The sequence below is a fragment of the Anomaloglossus baeobatrachus genome, chromosome 2 (genome assembly GCF_048569485.1).
Source record: "Anomaloglossus baeobatrachus isolate aAnoBae1 chromosome 2, aAnoBae1.hap1, whole genome shotgun sequence".
NCBI lineage: Eukaryota > Metazoa > Chordata > Amphibia > Anura > Aromobatidae > Anomaloglossus > Anomaloglossus baeobatrachus.
This window is the reverse complement of record NC_134354.1, coordinates 214,416,722-214,440,947: the sequence shown is the minus strand read 5'-3', so window position 1 is coordinate 214,440,947 and position 24,226 is coordinate 214,416,722. Positions and strand designations below refer to the sequence as shown.

General features: G+C 47.8%; 1 protein-coding gene across 1 annotated transcript in view; it reads right to left on the bottom strand.

Moving 5' to 3' along the window:
• Window positions 1-24,226, bottom strand: part of LOC142289708 (5' exonuclease Apollo-like) — an 82,555-nt gene that overhangs the window by 45,094 nt on the left and 13,235 nt on the right. Inside the window, exons 3-5 of the mRNA XM_075333631.1 lie at window positions 6,018-6,182; window position 4,138; window positions 2,429-2,608 (exon numbers count right to left, since the gene is read on the bottom strand). Coding sequence (XP_075189746.1) covers window positions 2,429-2,608; window position 4,138; window positions 6,018-6,182 — 346 coding nt within the window. The remainder of the gene's footprint in view (window positions 1-2,428; window positions 2,609-4,137; window positions 4,139-6,017; window positions 6,183-24,226) is intronic.

Below are 24,226 nucleotides of genomic sequence, written 5' to 3'. Positions count from 1 at the left end.
GCTCTCCTTGCCTGCTGCCGTAAGTGCTGGATGTGATGTGATGTGTGTGTATGTGTGTGTGTGTGTGTGTGATCTGCTGTGTGTGTCTGCAATCGGCTGTGTGTGTCTGTGATCGGCTGTGTTTTTCTGCGATCGGCTGTGTATGTCTGCGTTCGGCTGTGTATCTGTGATCAGATGTGTGTATCTGTGATTGGCTGTGTGTGCCTTTGATCGGCTGTGTGTATCTGTGATCGGCTGTGTGTGCCTGCGATCGAATGTGTGTATCTGTGATCGGCTGTGTGTGCCTGCGATCGGATGTGTGTATCTGTGATGGCTGTGTGTGCCTGCGATCTGCTGTGTGTGATCTGCTGTGTATATCTGCGATCTGCTGTGTGTGATCTGCTGTGTATATCTGCGATCTGCTGTGTGTGTGTGCCTGTGATCGGATGTGTGTATCTGTGATCGGCTGTGTGTATCTGTGATCAGCTGTGTGTGCCTGCGATCTGCTGTGTGTGATCTGCTGTGTATATCTGCGATCTGCTGTGTGTGTGATCTGCTGAGTGTGTGTGATCTGCTGTGTGTGTGTGTGTGATCTGCTGTGTGTGATCTGCTGTGTGTGATCTGCTGTGTATATCTGCGATCTGCTGTGTGTGTGATCTGCTGAGTGTGTGTGATCTGTGTGTGATCTGCTGTGTATGTGTGATCTGCTGTGTGTGTGTGATCTGCTGTGTGTGTCAGCGTGTCAGCTAGCAGCAGGGTAGGATGGCGTGCAGCACCGACTGGAGATCACAGGAGGACCTTGGAACCACGCAGACGTCCTGGTCTGGTGAGTATGAGTCTCCTGGGAAGTGGGGGGGGTCTGCTTTTTTGAGGGGTAAACTTACCCCCAACCGTGTTTCTCCAAGAATAAGACCTCCTCCATAAATAAGCCCTAGTGCTTTTTTGGGGGGCAAAAAAAATATAAGACAGTGTCTTATTTTTGGAAAAACACGGTAGTACAAAAGGCCCTCAGATCGCTAGATCTGAACTCCGTCCTATACCAGGCGCTCTTGTCATACCAATGAACAGAAAGCAGGAACCATTACAAATTCAAGAAGCAACAAACACATGGATTAATAGGAGCAATTCGCCAAACATAGCTGCAGGGAGCTTCCCAGCTAAGCAACTGAGAGGGGAGATCCCTGCTTGCAAATAAAGTGACAATAACCACAGCAAATGACAAACTCAGATAAGAGCAAAAAGAACCAAACAACAAATAAAGAGCCAAGCACTTATCTAGGGTAGATGTGGTCTGGAGCAGGATGAAGCAGGCTCGTGAACAAAGAACAACTGACATCCGGCATAGCCTGCCAGCAGACCAGGGTTTAAATAAGCAGAGAGTTAGCAATGGAAACGCCCATTGCCAACACACCTGGTCTCTGTCCAAATATTTCCTGGCCACAAGAGGGAGCCTCACAGCAGCAAAAGCATAACTGACATTCACAACACCTATGTCTGTCTGTCTCTGTCTCTCTATCTATCCGTCTCCCCACAGACATCTTATTACCTCACACATAAGCTACTTATACTAACAGTTTATTTTGTTCCTATAGCAACCAATCACAGCTCCTATTAATAACCTGTAGCCTGCAACTTAATTGACTTTAATGGAGGCAGGATTTTTGGAGAGTAACTGTAAAGCGCGGGGTTAAATTTTCCCATCAAAACATAGTCTATGACGATCTGTGAGTCACATGGGGTGTCTGCGCAAAATTTCGTGATTGTAAATGCGACGGGTGCGGATTCCTTTAGCGGACATACACACATACATAAATACATACATACACACACACACACATACACTCAGCTTTATATATTGGATAAAAGTAAACTATAAGAGTAATGCTGCTTTTACACTGCATTCCTCGTTCAGTGGTCCCGTCGGGGCTTCCATCCGAACCCCTGCAAAACGGATTTCGGACGTATGCACTGATGGGGTCATTGACTATAATGGTGCAGACACAGTCATATTGTGCTCTATTGTGCACCATTTTCAAAAGTATACGCTTACTACGTCTGGGTGTCTGCCTCCAATAGGCGCATGCTTCTGAAAATGTTGCATGACAGAGCACATGGTGACTCAGTCTGTACCATTATAGTCAATGGCCTCATTGGCGCATACGTCCGAAACTTGTTTTGCGTGGGGTTCAGACGTAAGCCCTGACGGGACCACTTAAATAGGGAGAGGAACGCACTGTGAAATCAACCTACTGTAACAGTTACAACTGTAACAGCTACAGTTAATGTCACAAAACAAGTGTGCTTCATAAAGGAATACTACTTAACCCAAACTTCCAAAAAAAGCAAAAAAAACCCAAACAAAAAAATCACTACAGTGAACCGATGGAGTTCTATAAAGACCAACACTATACACTTTTGTGGCCCCTTATGTAGTCGTTAGCTATCTTACCAATCACAATGTCATGGTATGGGTATTTTTCAATTAATTCCTTGATTTGTTTCGTGGCTTCTTCACGAGAGGGTAGCCTTTGGTCAGGATCACAATTTGTGTTGTCCAAATACAGAACATCAATTTTTAGGTTTCTTAGTGGAGGATATGCAAGCATAACGGGGTCATATCGAAAGTCACCTACAATGAAAAAGAGAATGTTCACTGTGGTCTACTTAATCTCTCTTTTCAACCAACCCATTCACATTTCAGTGTTGCGAAAATCATCACTTATCTTCACTGAGTGAATTCAACAATGTTTTTCCCACAATTTCCCACCCATCCATGCATGTCTTACAGCTGCCTGAAACAAACCTAGTTCTGGAGATAATGGAGGTCCTACAGTGGATCCTCTTATCACCATAGATTTGTCACCTATCTTGCGGATAAGTAATATGTGGATTGTGGGGGAAGAAAAAAAATATCTATGCGGTAATCCAGTTTAAAGCAAACACACTGCAGCATGTTCTCGTTGATAGTCATTAAAGTCGTGGTAATGCGGTCCCGCAACTCATCCAGTGTCACTGGTAAAGGCGGCACATAAACAATGCCTTTCATGTACCTCCAAAGGAAGAAATCGCACACAGTCAGATTGGGAGACCTGGGGGGCCATCTGAAGAGTGCCAAGTCAACAACAGTACAGCTCCCAATCCGCCGGATTGGGCGTTGCTTGTTTAGATGGCAACACACCTCTGCATGCCAATGGGATGGAGCTCCATCTTTTTGGAAAATGAAGTTTCTGGAATCAATTGTGAAATGCGGAAACAACCATAACTGTAACATATCAAGGTATGATGTAATCATCAGAGTTTTTTAAAAAAAAAAGAAAAAAAAGGGGAGGGCCCGTACACCTTTGTCTTTGAGATTGTACAGAATCAATTTATGTTCGGTAATCTGTTTTGAATTCTACAGTGGCATTGTGATTTTCCAGTTCCCATATTCGGATATTGTGATGGATGGCCTTTCAGCTTAAGTGGAACGTTGCCTCGTCATTGAACACTAGCCGGGAAGCAAATTTGTCATCTTCCAATGCTGCCTGAAAAAGTCCACATAATTCATATTGGATGCTGTGGTCGGCTGACCATAAATGTTGCAGTAGTTGTATGTGATATGGTTTCTGGAGCAGTCACCATATCTTCCAAACAGTCGACTGCGGAATGCCAAGTTCACGACTTGTGCAACGTATTGATTTCTGTGGACTCTTGAACCCTCCCAACTTGCCTGCAACACTCGGTCATCCAGGGCTTTTACATTTACACAAATATCCTGTGTCCTTATATTGTTGCTTCATACACTCTTCAGAACACTCACTGCATGTTAACAATTGTTTTATACTTCTCATACTCAAACACTTTCTCTTGCAAAGTTGTCATTTTGGGATCTGATGCCGCCATGCCACCTGATAAGTCACAAGAGAGACTGCACACATGAGTTATAAACTCTGAGATGTGACCTTTCGACATGTTATTAATATAAATGGGTTAAATTTATATCTTTGCAGTAATATGAATACAAAACCCGATGAATCTTTTAGGCTAAGTTCACACATCCTGTGTTTTGCATCAGTCACAATCCGTCGCCTTGGGGAATTACGGTAACCTGCAAAATATTTTGCAGGAATCCTGTATTTCCCCATAGACTTCTATTAGCGACGGATTGCGACTGATGACCCTGCGTTGCATCCGCTGCGTCGCGGTCCGTCGTTTTTGACTGACCGCCGAGCGGGGAGCAACGCAGAATGTAATGTTTTTTGGGCCGTCAAAATTAACGCGCCGCGCAGGAATCCGTCGCCATCCGTCAAGCTTGTAATGCATGTCTATGGTGCTGGATTCCGTCGTAATCCGTCTTACAACGGAATCCAGCGCAGGATTCCGTCATGCTCTACTGAGCATGCCCAGCATGCTTGGCACGCCCACTGGGCTGTCCCAAACACAGACGGATCATGACTGATCCGTCAAAAAACGGACGCACAGCGGATGTAACGGACGCAACTGATCCGTTTTTTCACAGGATTCCTGTGAAAGGAATCCTGTGAAAAACACATCAGTTGCATCAGTTGACATCTTGAAAATGACTGATCCGTTGCTGACGGACCTGACGGATTGAAAACACAGGATGTGTGAACTTAGCCTTAGAATCTGTATATAGCTACATCCAATACAGTCTGAGGAGACTTCTTACAAATCACATTACGGTACTACCGTATATTCAGTGACAAAACCACTTGGTAAGAAATTACATGCAGTACACAGTATACTGACTACAGTAATTCTGAACTTTATGTTCTACTAACTTGCCAACTGTAAAGGGGGCTTTACACGCTGCAATATCGGTAACGATATATCGTCGGGGTCACGTCGGTAGTGACGCACATCCGGCGCCGTTACCGACATCGCAGCGTGTAACACAAATGAGCAACGATCAACGAGCACAAAAACGTGAAAAATCGTTGCTCGCTGACATGTCGCTCATTTCCTTAATATCGCTGCTGCTGCCGGTACGATGTTGCCGCTTAGTGACATCGCGGTGACGTCGCTATGACGCCGAACGCACCTCCCCCTTGAGGGAGGGATTGTTTGGCCGTCACTGCGACGTCGCCGACCAGGTATGTGCGTGTGACGCTGCCGTAGCGATAATATTCGCTACGGCAGCGATCACCACATATCGTTACAACGACGTGGGCGGGTGCAATCGCATGCGACATTGCTAGCAATCGCTAGCGATGTCGCAGCGTGTAAACGGGCCTTAAGAGGGGTTTAAGACCTTCCCTCTCCATCATATAATAGGGAGGGTATGGGTTTATGGAGTGGACTCGGGAGCTGAGCTCCACCAGGGCTCCAAGCCAAAACAGCCAGGGGCCTGCTGAAGGCAGCCATCACTGTCACCTTAATATTCAAGTTAGGCTTCGGCAGATACCGTCGATTTCACTATAAACTGTAATTTATAAAAAAAATAAAAAAAAAACAAAAACCACACACAAAACTTAAAATGACCTCCTTTTCTCCCAATTTAAACAATTATTATTATACTCAGTGCAGCTGTGCCCGTCAAGTTCAATTATAATTTAAGATAATTGAAAATATGGTGAAATAATTAAAAAACAAAAAAACAAATTTTAGAATATTATTAAGGCCTCTTGGAAAAAGCAATTGGCTATGTCAACAAGAAATTAAAAAAGTCATGGAATAAGGGGTGAGGGGATAATGCAAAAAAAAAAAGTAAAATGGCCTGGTCATTAAAAAATGTATTACATTTGGGACTGCGCCACCCCTCTTCATGGGCTATAGTGGTAATGCAGCCAATGGACATGCAAGTAAGTACCATAAATATCTGCTGTTGACAAAACTGGCACCATTTCTGGACAGAAAGAATAAAAAAAACAAAATACAAAAAAAACAAACCTTTTATTTGTAATCCTATACAAATCCATGAAGAATATGATAAAAGTACAACAAAAAAAGTTTCCAGAAGTAAGCAAATGTTGATACCTCTAAAAAGGGTTAGGTGGGTTCCAAATTATAATTTATTACAGGAACGATATCCAGTTAACTGTATGCAAGACTGTTCCAAAATACCCCTCAAACAAGAACATAACAGAACCAGGACAATGATTGGCATCTATAAGAGTCACAGCTACTGTCTCAATCCCGCAGTCATCCAGCGGCAGCATGTGACACACTCCGACCTCCAATGGATTGATCCATGTGCTCTTTACCTAAGAGTGAATACAGGTTATTGGTGTTTGCAAAGGTACGTGTTCTTCATACAATGGCACAATCAGATTTCAATACTTAAACGGATCTGTCATGTGCAAAAACACTATTTATCTACGGATATAGGGTTGATCAGCAGGGCAATAGCGTTAAAAGGCCGCCTGGCCATTTTACTGAAAGCACATCTACTGGGAAAAATTGAATGCATGTCCTCTTGGGAACTCTCATGTTCAGTCTGTGACGGGGAATGCGACAGAGCACCAGGCCGATGAACAATCCAACAAATTTTATTGAGGTAGAGAGTGTGACACCCTGGCAAAACCAGGTTGTCACAGAGACTGCTCAGATCTTCCAGGTGCAGGACTCCATCCTCCTGGGCACACCAACACAAACCCCCACCCAGCTACATAGCAAAGCCTAGTCACCCCCCAGGACAATAGGGACACATCAGTGGGCGGGACTAGGCGGATGGGAGCGATCTAGGGGTCCTGAGTAGTGTTGAGCGGACCCGAACTGTAAAAGTCCGGGTCCGCGCGGTTTCAGGGTCCGATCCGGGTCCGACCTGGATCCGGGAATCCGGCTGCACGATCGGGGGTTCGTTTTTTTTTTTTTTCCTTTCTTTCTCTCTCGTCCCGGGATCCGCTCCCCCATTGACTTATATAGGTCCGAACTCCGGATCGGATCTGGACTTCTTTGCCAACCCGCGGCTGATCCGCCGGACCCGGATTATTGACAATCTGCTCAACTCTAGTCCTGAGGTGTTAGGGGACGGAACATAGAGTGGAGCTTAGACAGTTGGAGTGTGAGCAGTGTGGAGTGACAGCGGAGTCAGGGGTTGGGGCCCCTGGACTACCAGACTACTGACTAGGTGGCAGACAGCAGACAGGGCCACAGGCGACGGAGATCCGGTCATGGGAGACCTTAAGTGGGTTGTAGCCCGCCAGTGCCGACAGCGGGAATCCGGTCCGGAGGACGTGCACAGTCAGGGTGCCTGGACCCTAGAGCGAGGAAGGTTTCAAGCCCCTTGTCAATTAGCCAGGCGGGGACAAGATTCCACATCTTGTCCCACCAACAAGCCCAGAGAGCGAAACGGAAGCCCAACGCGGGGGATAGGGTGTCCGCCAGAACTCACAGAGATCCCACGGGTCAGATTTCTTAAGCCACAGCTCCCAACATACAAAGTTACCGGGAGTGGACTTCCCCGTTTCAAGCAGAGTTATCCTGTTGAAGATACAAACACTGAGTGCAGGAGGAAGGGACCCTAGTTGGCTGTACCAGGGTGTGGGACCCGAATACACCCACCGGAGGTTACCGGTCACTGGCAATTTGGTTTACTTTGGTTTTCTTTGGAACTGTGAGTACACCATTCTTGCCTAGTCCAGCCCTGCATGATACCTCCGCAGCATACTTTCCCATACACCTGGGCCCCGGGACAACACCTTACCTACCCGTGATGGGGATACCATCCTGCTGCCCCACTCTGTCAGCCCCGGGCATCCCATATCCAGGCAGCGGCGGTGCTTCCAACCCTCACCGCAACCCACGGGTGGCGTCACTGGCAAACTTTTCCCCTGTAATTACTCCCTTTCTACGGTTGTGAGGACGGACGGACGCACGAGCCCGGGTCCGGCTACCACTCGAGCCACAATAGCGAATCCGAATCTGAGCAGCCCCCTGCAGTGGTCTGGCCCCCATCTGCAACAGGAGCATAAAACATCCAATATCCAAATTGTTCTTTAGAGTCCGCAATGAGTCCACACAAAGACAACAGATCTGGGGGCGCCACCCAGCAATCTGACACCAAGGGCGGCTTTGCACATTACGACATCGCAGGTGCGATGTCGGTGGGGTCAAATTGAAAGTGACGCACATCCGGCATCGCATGCGACATCGTAGTGTGTAAAGCCTAGATGATACGATTAACGAGCGCAAAATCGTCGTAATCGTATCATCGGTGCAGCGTCGGCGTAGTCCATAATTACGCTGACGCGACGGTCCGATGTTGTTCCTCGTTCCTGCCGCAGCACACATCGCTGTGTGTGAAGCCGCAGGAGCGAGGAACATCTCCTACCGGCGTCACTGCGGCTTCCGTAGGATATGCGGAAGGAAGGAGCTGGGCAGGATGTTTACATCCTGCTCATGTCCGCCCCTCCGCCGCTATTGGCCGCCTGCCGTGTGACGTCGCTATGATGCTGCACGACCCGCCCCCTTAGGAAGGAGGCGGGTCGCCGGCCAGAGCGACGGTCGCAGGGCGGGTGAGTGCGTGTGAAGCTGGCGTAGCGATAATTTTCGCTACGCCAGCTATCACACGATATCGTACCTGCGACGGGGCGGGCACTATCGCGTGCGACATCGCAGCATCGGCTTGCGATGTCGCAACGTGCAAATGAGTTCCTTAAATCGGTAGTGTGACTGGGACAACACAATCCCACGTAGCAGCTGATCTGCAATGTCCCATAGTCCATACCATACCCGGGCACCAGGATCTGCCCTCAGCAACAGATCCTATCCCTGCACCCAACAAAGCATCAACTAACTCAAAACGTGTGGCTGAATCTCCCACCTCCCCTTAGATCCACTCCCTGGATGGGCAGAAGTGCTCACACCCACCCCCTTTAACATTTGCTACTTGTAGCTCCTAGTTATAAAAAAGTTTCTAGATGAAGTTTCAGGGATGGTGTATTAGGGAAGCCCCCTGCAGAGGAGAACAAAAGACAGCCAAGCAACCTACATGACCCTATATGGCATAGAGTACATGAATACAGGCCGGTGGTTGGGGAGGGACACATCGTCACACAGCCAAAGAAGCAATTACAATCACTATATTATGAGAGCAGCTGTAATCATGTCCCAATACTGATGTGTGCAGCAATTCTGTGCAGAGTGAGCTGTCTGAGCGCTGGGGCATGCTTACAGCCGCACTCATAGTGACTGGAGATGTAAGCGGTGACTGTGGCCGCGGAAATAACTTCATTTCTCACAGTAGTAGCTCTTTCAGTAAGGCCTCTGCCACACTCACGTGAATTTCACGCACGTGCCGAGAGACACGTATTTTCCCTGCGTGTTGTGTGCAGGTAAGTACGTGTCTCTGGTACGTGCGGGACACGTGTGTTCTACGTGCGCTATCCGCGATAGCACACGTAGAATCAGTAATTATTATACTCACCTGGTCCTTCCTGATGTCCGCGCTGCTGTCCGTGGTGCTGATCCTCGGGCTCCAGCCCTCCCGTCTCCCCGCTGCTGCTGCTGCCAGGCAGTGAAGTGAATATTCTATGAGATTAATGAGCGGCGGTCGGCAGCAAGAGGCAGCAGCGGCAGAGACAGGAGGGCTGGAGAAGGTGAGTTAATGTTTTTTATTTTTTTCCCTGACATGTGTGTTTACTCCGGCGCGTGTCACACGGGACCGCATCCACACTACACCCGTGTGGTACGGGTGCGGGCCGTGTAACACCCGTGCTGCCGGAGAAAACACTGACATGTCAGCGCTTTGAAAATCGCACACACGTACAAACGCACACGGACACACGTTCCGTGTGGTTTTACGTGTGTGTGCCTGCTACCATAGGGTAGCATTGCTGTACATGTCTCCGTGCCGCCGGTACGTGTAAAAAATGACAAACACGTGCCGGAGGCACGGATGTGTGGCACAGGCCTAAGGCAGCATTTTAACATTATCAGCATATTAACCCTATATCTGCATGTAAATAGTGTTTTTTTTATTTGCACATGACAGGTTTCCCTTATAAAAGTTTAAATGTAAAACATTTTTGACATATCGACTTCCCAGTATATGGGCTGAACATGTATAAGTGCAGTAAGCAGACATCACGATGACCTACATATGCAGAACGAGGATTAAGTGAGTTTTTGACTCTGTATTTTTGCTGTGTTATAAATTCAGAGTTTTACAGTTCCAGCAAATTGGATGGGATTTATAGAAATCTCCTGCCCACTGTGCTTCTTTTTTACTCACTGTACACAGACCTATGGTGCGTGTTTCAGATATGCAATATGTCACTTTGTCTTGCAGGTACACAGTTTTCTGTGCAAATTATCCCCATAGACTTGCAGTAAATTTTAAAAATCCGAAGGTAAAAATTGTTGTCAGCCGAGACATGTCTGTGTGTTAATCTATAAGTGTACTGCTATGAATTAGACCAGAATTGAACCGGAAGGGACCTGAAGGTAACTGTATACATAGACACTGTAAACAGTTTCTGCTGCTCTTCACTTTCACCCCTATAATACTTCACTTCTTACTAAACCTCCTAATCCCTAAACCCAGTAATGAACTCATCATTAGAGTTGAGCGATGTTCAAATCGAACCGTTCGCCAATTTCAAATTCGAGTTGTTTTGGGCGGTGTTCGAGTCGTTCGACGAACTCGAGCGATTTGCTTCATATTCGACAGTTCGAGTTAACGTTCGATAACGGTTTGATCACCAAAAGCGTGGCTTTTCACAGTAAGGCTATGTGCGCACGTTGTGTATTTGCATGCGTCCTGCGTCCCCAGCACAATCCCTCTCTCTTTCCTACTCACACCGATCAGCTGCACGGCTGTCACAAAGCTCCGGCGGCTTTTCCTCTTTTGAAAATGGCTGCCGCTGATTATTCAATCTGGTATTCCCTGTTTTCCAAGCCCACCGGTGCCCATGATTGGTTGCAGTCAGACATGCCCCCACGCTGAGTGACAGCTGTCTCACTGCAAGCAATCACAGCCGCCAGCGGGCGGGTCTATATCGTGCAGTAAAATAAATAAATAAATAATTACAAAAAAAAAACAACCTGCAGTTCCCCCCCAATTTTCATACCAGCCAAGATAAAGCCACACGGCTGGAGGCTGGTATTGTCAGGATGGGGAGCGCCACATTATGGGGAGCCAACCACCCTAACAATATCAGCCAGCAGCCGCCCGGAATTGACACATCCATTAGATGCGACAGTCCCAGGACTCTACCCGGCTCATCCCGAATTGCCCTGGTGCGGTGGCAATGGAGGTAATAAGGTTAGGTTAATCATGACAGGCGTTTCCCAGAGATATCTACCATGATTAACCTGTAAGTAAAAGTAAATAAACACACGCAACGAAAAATCCTTTATTTAGAATAAAAGACAAAAAACCCTCATTTACCACTTTATTAATCCCCAAACACCCATGCAGGTCCAAAGTAATCCACATGACGCTTTCAGCTCTGCTACCTGAAGCTGACAGGGAGCGCCGTAGAACATGACCGCTCTGTGTCAGCTCCACGTAGCAACTGAAATGAGCAGTGCTGTCACCGGAGACTTCACTCAGGTAGTGCCTGCGTGTGTGTGGTAATGATGATGAGTGCGGTAGTGCCGTGGTGTGTGCGGGCATGATGATGGGGGCGGTACTGTATTCATGTCTCTCTCTCTTCCCTCTCTCTTCCCTCTCTCTCTTCTCTCTCTCTCCCCTCTTCTCTCCTCTCTCTCCTCTCTCTCTTCTCCCTCTTCTCTATCCTCTTTCTCTCTTCTCTCACTCCTCTCTCTTCTCTCTCCTCTCTCTCTTCTCCCTCTCCTCCCTCTCCTCTTTCTCCTCTCTCTCCTCTCTCTTTCTCTTCTCTCTCTTCTCTCTCCTCTCTCTCTCCTCTCTCTTTCTCTTCTCTCTCTCCTCTCTCTCTCCTCTTCTCCTCTCTCTCTTCTCTCCTCTCTCTCTACTCTCTCTTCTCTCTGTCTTTTCTCTCTCTCTCTCCCTCCTGTCTCTCTCTTCTCTCTCCCTCTTTTCTCTCTCCTCTCTCTCCTCTCTCTCTTCTCTCTCTCTACTCTCTCTCCTCTCTCTTCTCTCTCTCTTCTCTCTCTCCTCTCTCTTTTCGATCTCTCTCTTCTTTCTTTCCCTTCTTTCTCTCCTTTCTCTCCCTTCTTTCTCTCCTTTCTCTCTTCTCTCATTCTTCTCTCTCTCCTCTCTCTATTCTCTCTCTTTTCTCTCTCTCCTCTCTCTTTTCTCTCTCTCCTCTCTCTCTCTTCTCTCCTCTCTCTCTCTTCTCTCCTCTCTCTCTTTCTTCTCTCACTCCTCTCTCTCCTCTCTCCGTCTCCTCTCTCTTGGTCTCTCCTCTCTCTCTCCTCTCTCCCTCTCCTCTCTCTCCCTCTCCTCTCTCTCTCTCTCCTCTCTCCCTCTCCTCTCTCCCTCCTCTCTCTCTTCCCTCTCTCTCCTCTCTCTCTCTTCTCAAATTCAAATATGCTTTATTGGCAGGACCAAAATGCAATTAGTATTGCCAAAGCACGAAAAATACAGTAAGTGTGGTGGGAGGGGATCAGGGTTATAGGGAGTTAGGGGCACAATTTGGCTCTGAAAGTCCTTTTAGGGGCCTTATGTTCCCCTCAGCTTATGACAAGTGGTGACATATTGGGCGGCGATCTCCACCATTGATTCTTCTTCCCCCAGTAGGAAGCGGAGTTTCAGCTCCTCATCCATGGATGGAAAGTCTGGGGTATGAGTGGTAAGTATCTGGAAGTGGGAGGCTCTCACTGCTGAGTATTTGTTACAGTGCAGCAGGAAATGTGCCTCGTCCTCCAGAGCCCCCTGCTGGCAGTGCTGGCACAGTCTGTTCTCCCGCGGCTTGTATGTCTGTCGGTGTCGTCCTGTTTCCACCTCTAGGCTGTGGGCACTCAATCTGTACAGGCTCAGGGTCTGCCTGTCTTTGGGGTGGTGTAACCTTTCCAGATATGGGGCCAGAGTGTAGTCCCTCCGCAGTGACCGGTAGATGGTGACTTTCTGGGAGTTCTCTAATTCACTCTTCCAGTCATCTATGTATTGCCTCTTGCAGCTCTCTGAGGTCTCTTTCATTTGGGGTTTTGTCAGGGTGTGTTGCTGACTTTGGCTGTACTGGTTGCCGGGGTTCCTGGCTTGCTCTGGACTCTGGCTCAGCAGGGCTTTATGATGGTAGGAGCTGGGGTTGCTGTTCTGTATGTGTGCCTGGTGTGATAGCGCCCTCTTGTGTATACTGAGCCATAAGGGGAATCGGCCCAGCTCTGCCCGACAGGCTATGTTTGAGGTGCTGCGATGGACTTGGAGGAGATATTTACAGAACTCCATGTGAAAGACTTCGGTTGGGCTGGAATCCCACTTTGTGTGGTCTGGGTAGGTCGCTGGGCCTCATACCTCGCTGCCATACAACAGTATAGGGGTGATGACGCTGTCAAATATCTTGAGCCAGATGCTCACAGGTGGTTTGAGGTGGTACAGCTGTCCTCTAATGGCATAGAAAGATCTGCATGCTTTTCCTTTCAGGGCTTCTGCTGCTTGCTTGAGGCTCCCATTATTGCTTAGCTCCAGACCAAGATAGGTATAGTTGCTAGTCTTCTCCAGCGTGGAGCCATTTAATGTGAAGGTGGGAGTGGGTATTTTATTCTGGTTCCTCTTCTGAAATACCATGACTTTGGTCTTCTTTTGGTTGATGGGAAGCGCCCATGTGGTGCTGAATGTTTCCAGTACTGCCAGGCTATCTTGGAGGCCTCTTTTGGTTGGAGAGAGTAGCAGGAGGTCGTCTGCGTACAGCAGGATCTTCACCTCTCGGTCATGCAGACTGAGGCCAGGAGTGGGGGAGGACTTTAGAGCTGCTGCTAGTCCATTTATATAGATGTTGAGTAGAGTTGGGCTAAGGCTGCAGCCCTGTCTGACCCCACGGCCCTGTCGGAAGAAAGCCGTCCTCTTCCTGTTCACCTTCACGCTGCACCGGTTCTCAGTGTATGAGCTCTTGATCACGTCATAGGTTCTGCCACCTATTCCACTCTCCAGAAGTTTCAGGAACAGGCCAGGGTGCCACACTGAGTCAAATGCCTTTTTGAAGTCCACGAAGCATGCAAATATTTTCCCTTGTTTTTTGCTGTGGACGTGGGTCTTGATTAAAGATGAGCGAACCGGTCGCGGTTCGGTTCGAGTTCGGTTCGCCGACCGGGCGTCTCGTTCAAGTTCGGTTCGGCGAACGTTCGACGAACCGAACTCGAACCGCATAGGAAACAATGGCAGGCAATCACAAACACATAAAAACACCTAGAAAATACCCTCAAAGGTGTCCAAAAGGTGACAAACAACTCACAACACAACACAAACACATGGGAAAGTGACAAGGACATATACTCATGCGAAAACAAAAGAGCTGGACAAGGAAAAAGAGGAGGAGACACAGATATATGAGTATATGCAAGGAAACATCGATGCCATTACTGTGCAACTTGAGCCCTGCTCATTTTAGGCTTCCAATCTGGATAAATTGCCTGAGCTTGCCACGTACGCCTTGGGGATCTTGTCGTGTCCTGCAGCCAGCGTTCTCTCGGAACCTGTCTTCAGTGCTGCTGGGGGTCTGCTGGCAAATAAGCACACGTGTCTGCCACTGACAATGTGGACATGGCTCTCAGAGGACTTTGTGACGACATGGACTCTCATGGGTTAAAGTTTCTTAACATTCAGCCAGACAGGATGATAGATTGTTTATAGACGGGGGAGAAGTCCCTCATTGCTTTTACAAGACTCTTGTTGACTCAATGTAATTGTGTTGGCCACTGAAAGCCAGACATATTGTTCTCCAGACTTTTCCAGTAACCATTGTATTGTAGTTGTGTATTGCTAATGTGATTACATTAGTAGCCATTGTCTAGTCGGTGACTCCCAGATTACATGTACACCCTCAGTCTTTCTGTAGACATCATTTGGATGAACATTGTCCATGCAGCTTTAAATTCGTCCAATGGGAGAAGCAATCTTGTCCAACCAATCGATGAGGACGCAGTGTGCCCAGAGGGAGGGCTGTGGCTATAAGAGAGGACTTCTTTAAGTCACCAGGTTGATGAAGGTTGTTGATGGATGCTGATGGATCCAGTCTAAGCTCTTTGGAGCTGACTAGAGGATCAGGATATCTTATGGCTTCAATCTAGGGACTCCGGTTCCAGTTGGAGACTATATCCACAGCCTAGGGATTTCGACTCCGGCTGCCAGGATTATATCATCATACCAGGACTACCTAAGGAGGACACTCAGGTTGGGACAGATCAGTCACCTGTTACAGACTTTGCAGACCTCAGCCAGCTTCCTAAATCTGGCATTATTCCTTTCTCGGTGGGTGCCCGCCAAAAGCGGGGTGCTGCTGGATTAGATTAAATAGCCCTGGAACCTCTGAGGCATGAACATTCTAAATCCCTGGTGAGCCAGCGGAAGGGTGAGACTCTGTTGCCTGTTACATTTGTGTGTTTTGCTGGTTATGTGTTATGTGCCGTTAACTGTTTGGGGATCCAATAAAATCAAATTATTGTGGTTCCTTCACCCTGTGTTGTCTGAGTAGTGTTACGCCCACGGTTAAGGAGGCCGGCGTTCAGTTGGGATGAGCCCTGAGCCACGCTGTCTTTCTAAACGCGGCGGATTTTAGTGGACGAGAGCACCCACTGAGCCCCGTGTCCCCACAGACTTTTCTTCCCCTGGGTCAGCCAGGGGAGGCGAAAGGCACGCGTATTTTTGAGAGTGCTTCATGCAAAGCATCTTTTTCTTTTTCAAAAGGGGGGTCAACTGATGCCAGTCAAGTGGGGTGTGTGTGGCCCAATTAGTGGAAACGAGGGAGACTGTGGTTGGGGTCCCCTCGCTTTTGAAAAAAGAACCAAGATGAACAAGTCATGGCTCTCAGAGGACTTTTCTCCCCCTGGGTCAGCCAGGGGAGGCCAAAGGCACGCGTATTTTTGAGAGTGCTTCATGCAAAGCATCTTTTTCTTTTTCAAAAGGGGGTCAACTGATGCCAGTCAAGTGGGGTGTGTGTGGCCCAATTAGTGGAAACGAGGGAGACTGTGGTTGGAGTCCCCTCGCTTTTGAAAAAAGAACCAAGATGAACAAGTCATGGCTCTCAGAGGACTTTTCTTCTCCTGGGTCAGCCAGGGGAGGCCAAAGGCACGCGTATTTTTGAGAGTGCTTCATGCAAAGCATCTTTTTCTTTTTCAAAAGGGGGGTCAACTGATGCCAGTCAAGTGGGGTGTGTGTGGCCCAATTAGTGGAAACGAGGGAGACTGTGGTTGGAGTCCCCTCGCTTTTAAAAAAAGAACCAAGATGAACAAGTTATGGCTCTCAGAGGACTTTTCTTCCCCTGGGTCAGCCAGGGGAGGCCAAAGGCACGCGTATTTTTGAGAGTGCTTCATGCAAAGCATCTTTTTCTTTTTCAAAAGGGGGGTCAACTGATGCCAGTCAAGTGGGGTGTGTGTGGCCCAATTAGTGGAAACGAGGGAGACTGTGGTTGGAGTCCCCTTGCTGTGTTTTACATGCTTTTAGAAGGGCATGACATGGCTTAGAGGTTGACTTTCTGCATCTGCAAACTGTTGGCTACCAAAATGCTGCCTTTCCAACCTTTCTATCCGAGGATTTTCGAGACCTTATGCCCATCGCAGTGCCCCAAGAGCCGATGCCCAGGCGCCACTCCTTCTCCAACAAAGGCGTGCCCGCGCTACACCAGCATGTCGCACCAAATATCACCGCTTCTTTGAGAAACTCTGTGTGACAGGGTGCATTTCACCACAGATACTTGGAACAGTAAGCATGGACAGGGGCGTTACATGTCGGTGACTGGGCACTGGGTAACTATGGTGATAGATGGAGAAGTGTCTACTGTACAAGTCTTTCCGTCCCCACGAGTTGTGTGTTTAAATCCTTCCTCTGTATGTACAAGTTCCTCCACTGCTTCTGCCTCATCAACCTCGTGTTGTTCCTGCACCTCAGCCCAAACCCTGTGTGGTCAGGCCACCCTTCCTTGTAACTGCGCCCAAGGAATCCCACACACCTCCTTACTATTCTGGCAGCAGAGCTCAAGGCCATCAGGCGGTCAAATGTTTACTTTGAAATGTAGGGGAAATGTGAGACACCGCTGAGGAATTGTGGACGGTTAGCTCTGTAGAGTGAGTCCGAGTATCATCAATGGTTGTCTCCACTCAACCAGCAGCCAGGGAATGCCGGGTGCGACAATGATGCTAAACAGTCTGTGGCCCTTCTTCAGGGCAATGTGACACACGTGCCTTGTATGGCTCACGTGTTGAATCCGAATCTCCAGCAATTTTTAAAACACTATCCCGGCCTACATGTCCTTCTGTCGAGGGCACGGTGTAACGCCTGCCTGGATTGACACACTCAGACGGGCTGTAAAGGATAGGCTAGAGGGAACCCACTCACCAAGCTGGACCCCCAGAACCCTGAAACCCTTTAATCCCTATACAGTGATGTTGAATGACACAAGGCCCGAGTTGATCAATACCTGTGGAAGGCTGCAGTTCCAGAGAATAGTAGTCATGCAGGGTCAAAACATTAATTGAGGAAGAGGAACAGAATGGGAGGGACAGGACTTAATCAGAAAACAAGCAGAGGTGAAATGCAAATCGGCCAACGAGGTACCTAAACAGCAAGCAGGAAAAGTAGTCAGGTAACAAGCACACAAACTCATAAAACTAAACTGGGGGTAACAGTAACCAGAGGTTCATAGCTATGTCTGGCAGTGGTCTTTAGACAGGAGGGGCCTAAAAAAGGGTGTTGTGTCTTCCCATTGGTTGTAGCTGAATGATAGTACTTCATCTGTGAGATACCCACCACCTGCATTCAGCCTGTGGTTCTGAATCTGTCAAGGTAACGCATCCCAGTGGGTGAGCATAACCTGTGTCCACCTGCACCGCTGGCGTCGACTCCTCTCCCATCATCAGCACTATGCACGAAAGGAACACGTTGTCACCTTGCGACAGGAGTACAAATTGACGTAGCGGACTACGGTGGTGACTTAACAGCTGTGTGCGGCAATGATGCAAACATGGCAGCGTGCCTTCGTCAGGCCCATGTGACACACGTGACTTGTATGGCTCACGTGTTTAATCTGATTCTCCAGCAATTTTTAAAACAACATCCCGGCCTACATGGCCTTGCGGGCACGCTCGCTATGTGCTCACTTCCATCGTTCGCACCCAGTAGCTCAATAACTTTCATCACTCCTGAAGTCTTAAGGTCTGGCGGTTAAACGTCAGAAATGCGATGTTCCGACATGCAGGAATTTTAATCTGCACATGTTGCAGTGTCTGTGGCAGCACCGCAGAGCCCAGCTGAAATACGTTATTATGACGTATACCCTGGGCTAACTTGATCCAGAGGTGATGCAGATCACGCTGCTGGAGTGGTGTCAGATCAAGACATATGCACCATTCTACACAGTTTACAAATGTCGACGCAGATGTTTAACACTGGCGATGACATTCTCAGCGTGACAATTTTGGTCATCTACATGATGGAACACACTGTAAGTATTATTCGGAGTCAGGTGTTGGTCCAAGAGGAAGGGAGGAAGTACTGGAGGAGTCATATGCAGAAGGGATAACAAGATCTACAAGGTCCAGACGTTCAGCGGCACCTTGTTGGCAGTCATGGTATGGTGGGGGAGAGGGATTATCAAGGGAGCATAGTATCAACAAAACAGTTGAGGAAGGTGCAGGAGCCCAGGAAGAAAATGGAGGACGAACTGGCGATGGGCATGGAAGACTCAGCAGATTAGTGAGAGCTTGCTCACATTTTGGTTGTGCGAGGTTGTGGGGAGAGGGCAGAGGAAGGAGGCACGATTCTCACCTCTCCGCCACCAAGACACCAAGGACTTTGTCCTCCTGGATGCTCAAGACACATGAGCGCCTTCTTGCTGCACTACCTACAACATGACCCTCGGATTGTACGAATTACAAGTCATGCTGACTACTGGGTTGCCACACTGTTAGATCCCCAGTACAACACAAAATTTTGCGAAATAACTCCTGCCATAGAAAGGGAACCACGTATGCAGGAGTATCAGCAGAAGGTGGTACGCAATCTTACATCTGCTTTTCCACTAAACACCAGTGGTGCACAGAGTGAATCTCAATGCTTTTTCATCGATAGGAGGAAATGGTCTTACTTGTCCACATCTGAGGGACCGAGGGCTGGCTGCTGTGCTGAGACGGCGTTGAGTACGGTGTCTCTGCAGAGTTGCATTTTTGGTCATATACAAACTGAGTTGAAAAAGGACAGATGCTGGTGGAAAGGGGAACAGGTGTGTTGGAAAGAGGAAAAATGTTTGTGTCCGTGGGTTTGGTGGTTAAGCAACATTAACATTTGCTGAAGAAACAACATCTGGTATGGAGGGACTGGCAGATTTGGATAAGGTGGTACATACTATGTTACCGCTATATCAAAAATATTAAGAAGAAAAGAAAGAGAAAGGTAGATATCCCAATCGCCATTCGGTGTCCACCATGCTCATAGATGGAAAAGGAGAGGTTGGCAACTGGAAGGTTAGGTGGAGGATACAGAGCAGGTTGACTCTCAAACAAATAGTAGCCTGAACCGAGTTAGACGCAACTCGGATCTGGAGACTTGGAGCCCTGTTAGCGTGACAGGGTCCACACGACCACCCAGCCCCGGAACTCCCTGTTAACAACACAGGGGCCATTGGTTACGCAGTCCATGTGCGTAGGGGACACACCTGTGGACAGCAGGCGCATCAGCAGCAGCAGGCCTGTTTATGCCACTGGGCTGCACTAGCAGGACTGGTAGGACAGGAGATGTTCTTAAACGTTCTGCGTTACCACCTGTGGTGGCACCCTACATCGATGACCTATCCCTGCCTACCTCTGGCTTAAAGCCGCAATGGGTTCAACACATGGAGGTGTGCTCTTTCAGAGTATAATAGAAGACTGGGCACCTTCTTCTTTGCTCCAGCCCCTTTTATAACCTGGGTCCATCCCAAACCAGGGTGGACCACAATGCACCTCCTGGAGACAAAAACAGAGTGACACGTCATGAGTGGCATAACTAGCGTCCTCTTTTAAACCGCCACTTGAATGATGACCTCATGGCTGCCACAACCAAAACACCTCAACAGTCATCGTCTGACCAACAACAATGAGGTGACAAGTCATAGGGGCGGCCCTCTGCAAGCCTGTTGGGAGTAGCCTGGCCAAATTGTCAGGCCACCTGATTCCCTGTGGTCTATATGGGCTCCCCACATCAGGGGCAGGGCCAAAGAGTTCATTACCCGACCTAGCCTCTGATTCAGTAAGTGCCTGAGCATGCTCAGTAGCATGAAATACAGTTTCTGAAAAAAAGACTATCCGCTTCAGCATGCTGTCTAGGCACAACACAGGAAAAGAGCAGGAGGGTGTAATACAGAGTTGCTGTAAATAGCTTGGCACCTGTGGGGCACAAATGGAGTACAACAGCCACTTTTTGTATGCCACTGAATGGCAGCATTTTTTGCTATTATTATAGCTTATTAAAAAAAGAGCAGGAGGGTGTAATGCAGTGGTACTGCAAATAGCTTTGCACCAGTGGGACACTAATGGAAGTCCAACAGCCACTTTTTGTATGCCACTAAGTTGCAGCATTTTTTGCTATTATTATAGCTTTTAAAAACAGAGCAGGAGGGTGTAATACAGAGGTGCTGTAAATAGCTTGGCACCTGTGGGGCACAAATGGAGTACAACAGCCACTTTTTGTATGCCACTGAATGGCAGCATTTTTTGCTATTATTATAGCTTTTAAAAACAGAGCAGGAGGGTGTCTTGCAGAGGTGCTAGAAATAGCTTTGCACCAGTGGGACACTAATGGAAGTCCAACAGCCACTTTTAGGATGCCACTGAATGGCAGCATTTTTTGCTATTATTATAGCTTTTAAAAACAGAGCAGGAGGGTGTAATGCAGAGGTGCTGTAAATAGCTTGGCACCTGTGGGGCACAAATGGAGTACAACAGCCACTTTTTGTATGCCACTGAATGGCAGCATTTTTTTGCTATTATTATAGCTTATTAAAAACAGAGCAGGAGGGTGTAATGCAGTGGTACTGCAAATAGCTTGGCACCAGTGGGACACTAATGGAAGTCCAACAGCCACTTTTAGGATGCCACTGAATGGCAGCATTTTTTGCTATTATTATAGCTTATTAAAAACAGAGCAGGAGGGTGTCATGCAGAGGTGCTGTAAATAGCTTGGCACCTGTGGGGCACAAATGGAGTACAACAGCCACTTTTTGTATGCCACTGAATGGCAGCATTTTTTGCTATTATTATAGCTTATTAAAAACAGAGCAGGAGGGTGTAATGCAGTGGTACTGCAAACAGCTTTGCACCAGTGGGACACTAATGGAAGTCCAACAGCCACTTTTAGGATGCCACTAAGTTTACTCAGTGTTTGCTAGTATAATGGCTTAGTAACAATGAGTTTGAGTGTGCAATGCAGAGGTGCTGCACATAGATTTGCACCAGTGGGACACTAATGGAAGTCCAACAGCCACTTTTAGGATGCCACTAAGTTTACTCTGTGTTTGCTAGTATAATGGCTTAGTAACAATGAGCTTGAGTGTGCAAAGGGCAGGAGGGTACAGTGGCAGGGTTGTGGGTCTGGGTAGAGGAAAGGAAGCCTGCCTTTCTATCCCTCCTAATGGGGAAATGCAGCGAGGAAATCCCTGACCTTAGCTACACAGACGCTGTCATCTTGTGTAGCTGTTAAAATCTGTTTTCACGGACCTGACTGTCACCTATGGCTCTGACCCTGCTGGTATTAGCCCTTAAAAGGACTAATAGAAACTTCTATCCCTATTCTGTATAGCGCTGTGTATAGAGCGTACACAGCAGTATCGGAGACAGGAGCTACACCAGCGGTGACTGACACCAAGACGCAGAAGGCAGATAAATGGCGTGCTGGAGGAAAATGTCCGTTTTTATAATGCAGGGACATGTGACATGGACATCCTATCACACATGCCGTTGCTTCTCTGGCTAAAAGTCCACTTAGCTGTGTGTGTGTCTGGGATTGGCTGACATGCTGGCCCGCCCCACTACACGCGCGCGCTTAGGGAAGGAAGACAAGGAAAAAAAAAAATGGCGATCGCCATTATCCATACAGCAGTGATCTGAATGCGCTGTTCCCACACACTATACGCTGAAATTTCATAATAGTGTGAGTCACAGAGTGACTTACACTATTACAGCGGAAAGCCAGCTAGTCATTATCTTGTCTTTTTGCTGCTAGAACCGTTCTCGAACGTATCTAGAACTATCGAGCTTTAGCAAAAAGCTCGAGTTCTAGTTCGATCTAGAACAGCCCCCAAAATCACTCGAACCACGAACTGGAGAACCGCGAACTGCGCTCAACTCTAGTCTTGATGATGCTGTGCAGGGTGTAGATGTGATCGGTGGTGCGGTGGTTTGGCATGAACCCAGCTTGGCTTCTGCTGAGGATGTCACCCTGGGTGAGTAAGGCGATAATCCTTTTATTAATGATACTGTTAAACAGTTTTCCAGGAATGCTATTGACACAGATCCCTCTATAGTTTGCTGGATCATATCGGTCTCCATTCTTGTAGATGGGCGTTATTAGACCTTGATTCCAGCTTTGAGGGAAGTAGCCGGCACTCAGGACGTGGGTGAATAGTTTTGCCAGTGCTGCATGAATATCTGGGGAACTGTATTTGATCATCTCTGGCAGGATGCAATTACTGCCCGTGGTCTTCATACATTTTAGCAGTTTGATTCTGTCTTTTATTTCCAGCACACTGATTGGTATGTCCAGAGGATTTTGAAAGTCCTTAATTGTCTCCTCCATGTCCCTCAGTTTAGTCATTAGATGTTCCTGGTCTGGGGTTAGGTCTTCTTCTGGGATATTCTTGTAGAGGCCCTTGAAGTAGCTGTGCGAGATGTTGCCATTTTGAATGTGTAGGATGCTTTGCTTGGGATTTGTACCGATATGGCTCCATGTCTCCCAGAATGAGTTGTCCTGGAGGGAGTCTTCGAGTTGCTGCAGTTTGTGGGAGATGTGCTTTTGTTTTTTCTCCTTGAGGGTTCGCTTGTATTGCCTCTTAGCTCCTTGTTGTCGGGGTCTCTGTGTTTTTGATTTGAGGCTACCCTTAGGGAGTTGCGCAGTGCCTTGCATTCTTTGTCAAACCATTTTTGGCCTTGTTTATTTGTAGGTCTCTTGGAATTGGTCCTTCTGAGGCCTGCTAGTTCTGCCATGGTATACAGGATGTTAATAAAGTTGTTTACTGCCAGGTTGACCCCTTGCTGGTTTGATGTATAGGATTTTGTGTGAAAGTTTACAAGCAGCTCTTTAATCTCTGTTCTGTTGGTCATGTTGGTGTATTGAATGGCTAACTGTTTGGGTCACTTGAAGGATGGTGGCAAGTTGTGGAGACAGCTCAAGTGGGGCTTTTATGTGGGTGACTTGTCCGTGAATCTCATGTACAGCAGTGTCTGGTTGTGGTCTGACATGTGGGTGTCGGGGGCGACTATGAAGGCATTTATGTTTGCTGGGTCTATGTCTGTTATGGCATAATCCACTACACTGCTGCCCATGTGGGAGTTTAGTGTAAATCTCCCTAATGAGTCACCCCTGGTGCGCCCGTTCAGTATATACAGCCCCAAGCTCCGGCACCGGTTCAGCAGTGTTCTGCCACTTTTATTCACCACTCTGTCGTAGCTGTTTCTTGTTGTCTGTACTGAGTCTCTGTAGAAGGGCTCATCTCCCAGGACGTATGCGTTTCCGTCAGGTGACAGGTAGTCCTTTTCTGTACCTGTCCTGGCGTTCAGGTCTCCACAGATGAGCACCTTACCTTTGGACTGGAATTCGGCAGCCTCCCTCTGAAGTTCCTCGTAGATGTCCAACTCAAAGTATGGGGATTCTGATGGAGGGATGTAGGCTGTGCAGAGGTAGATGTCCTGCTGAGAGGTGGATGGAGCTGCTTATCTTCATCCAGATATGGCTTTCTTATCTTTTTATTGGCTTGATATGTTCTTGGATCTCCTCCTTGTACCATATTAGTATGCACCCTGAGCAGCGGCCCTGTTTGGTGTTCTTGTTTTTCTGGGCGGAGACAGAAAATTCCCTGTATCCCATGGGTGCAAGAGATTTCTCCTCTGCCCGGGCCCATGTCTCCAGGAGGATCTGGATGTCAATGTTTTTTAGCCTTTGTTTGAAGTCTGAGTCATTTGTCTTGGAGCCAAAAGCTCCAGCTGCTGATAACTATGGATGTCATATTTAGTCGATATACCTTATAATAAGGAAGGATAG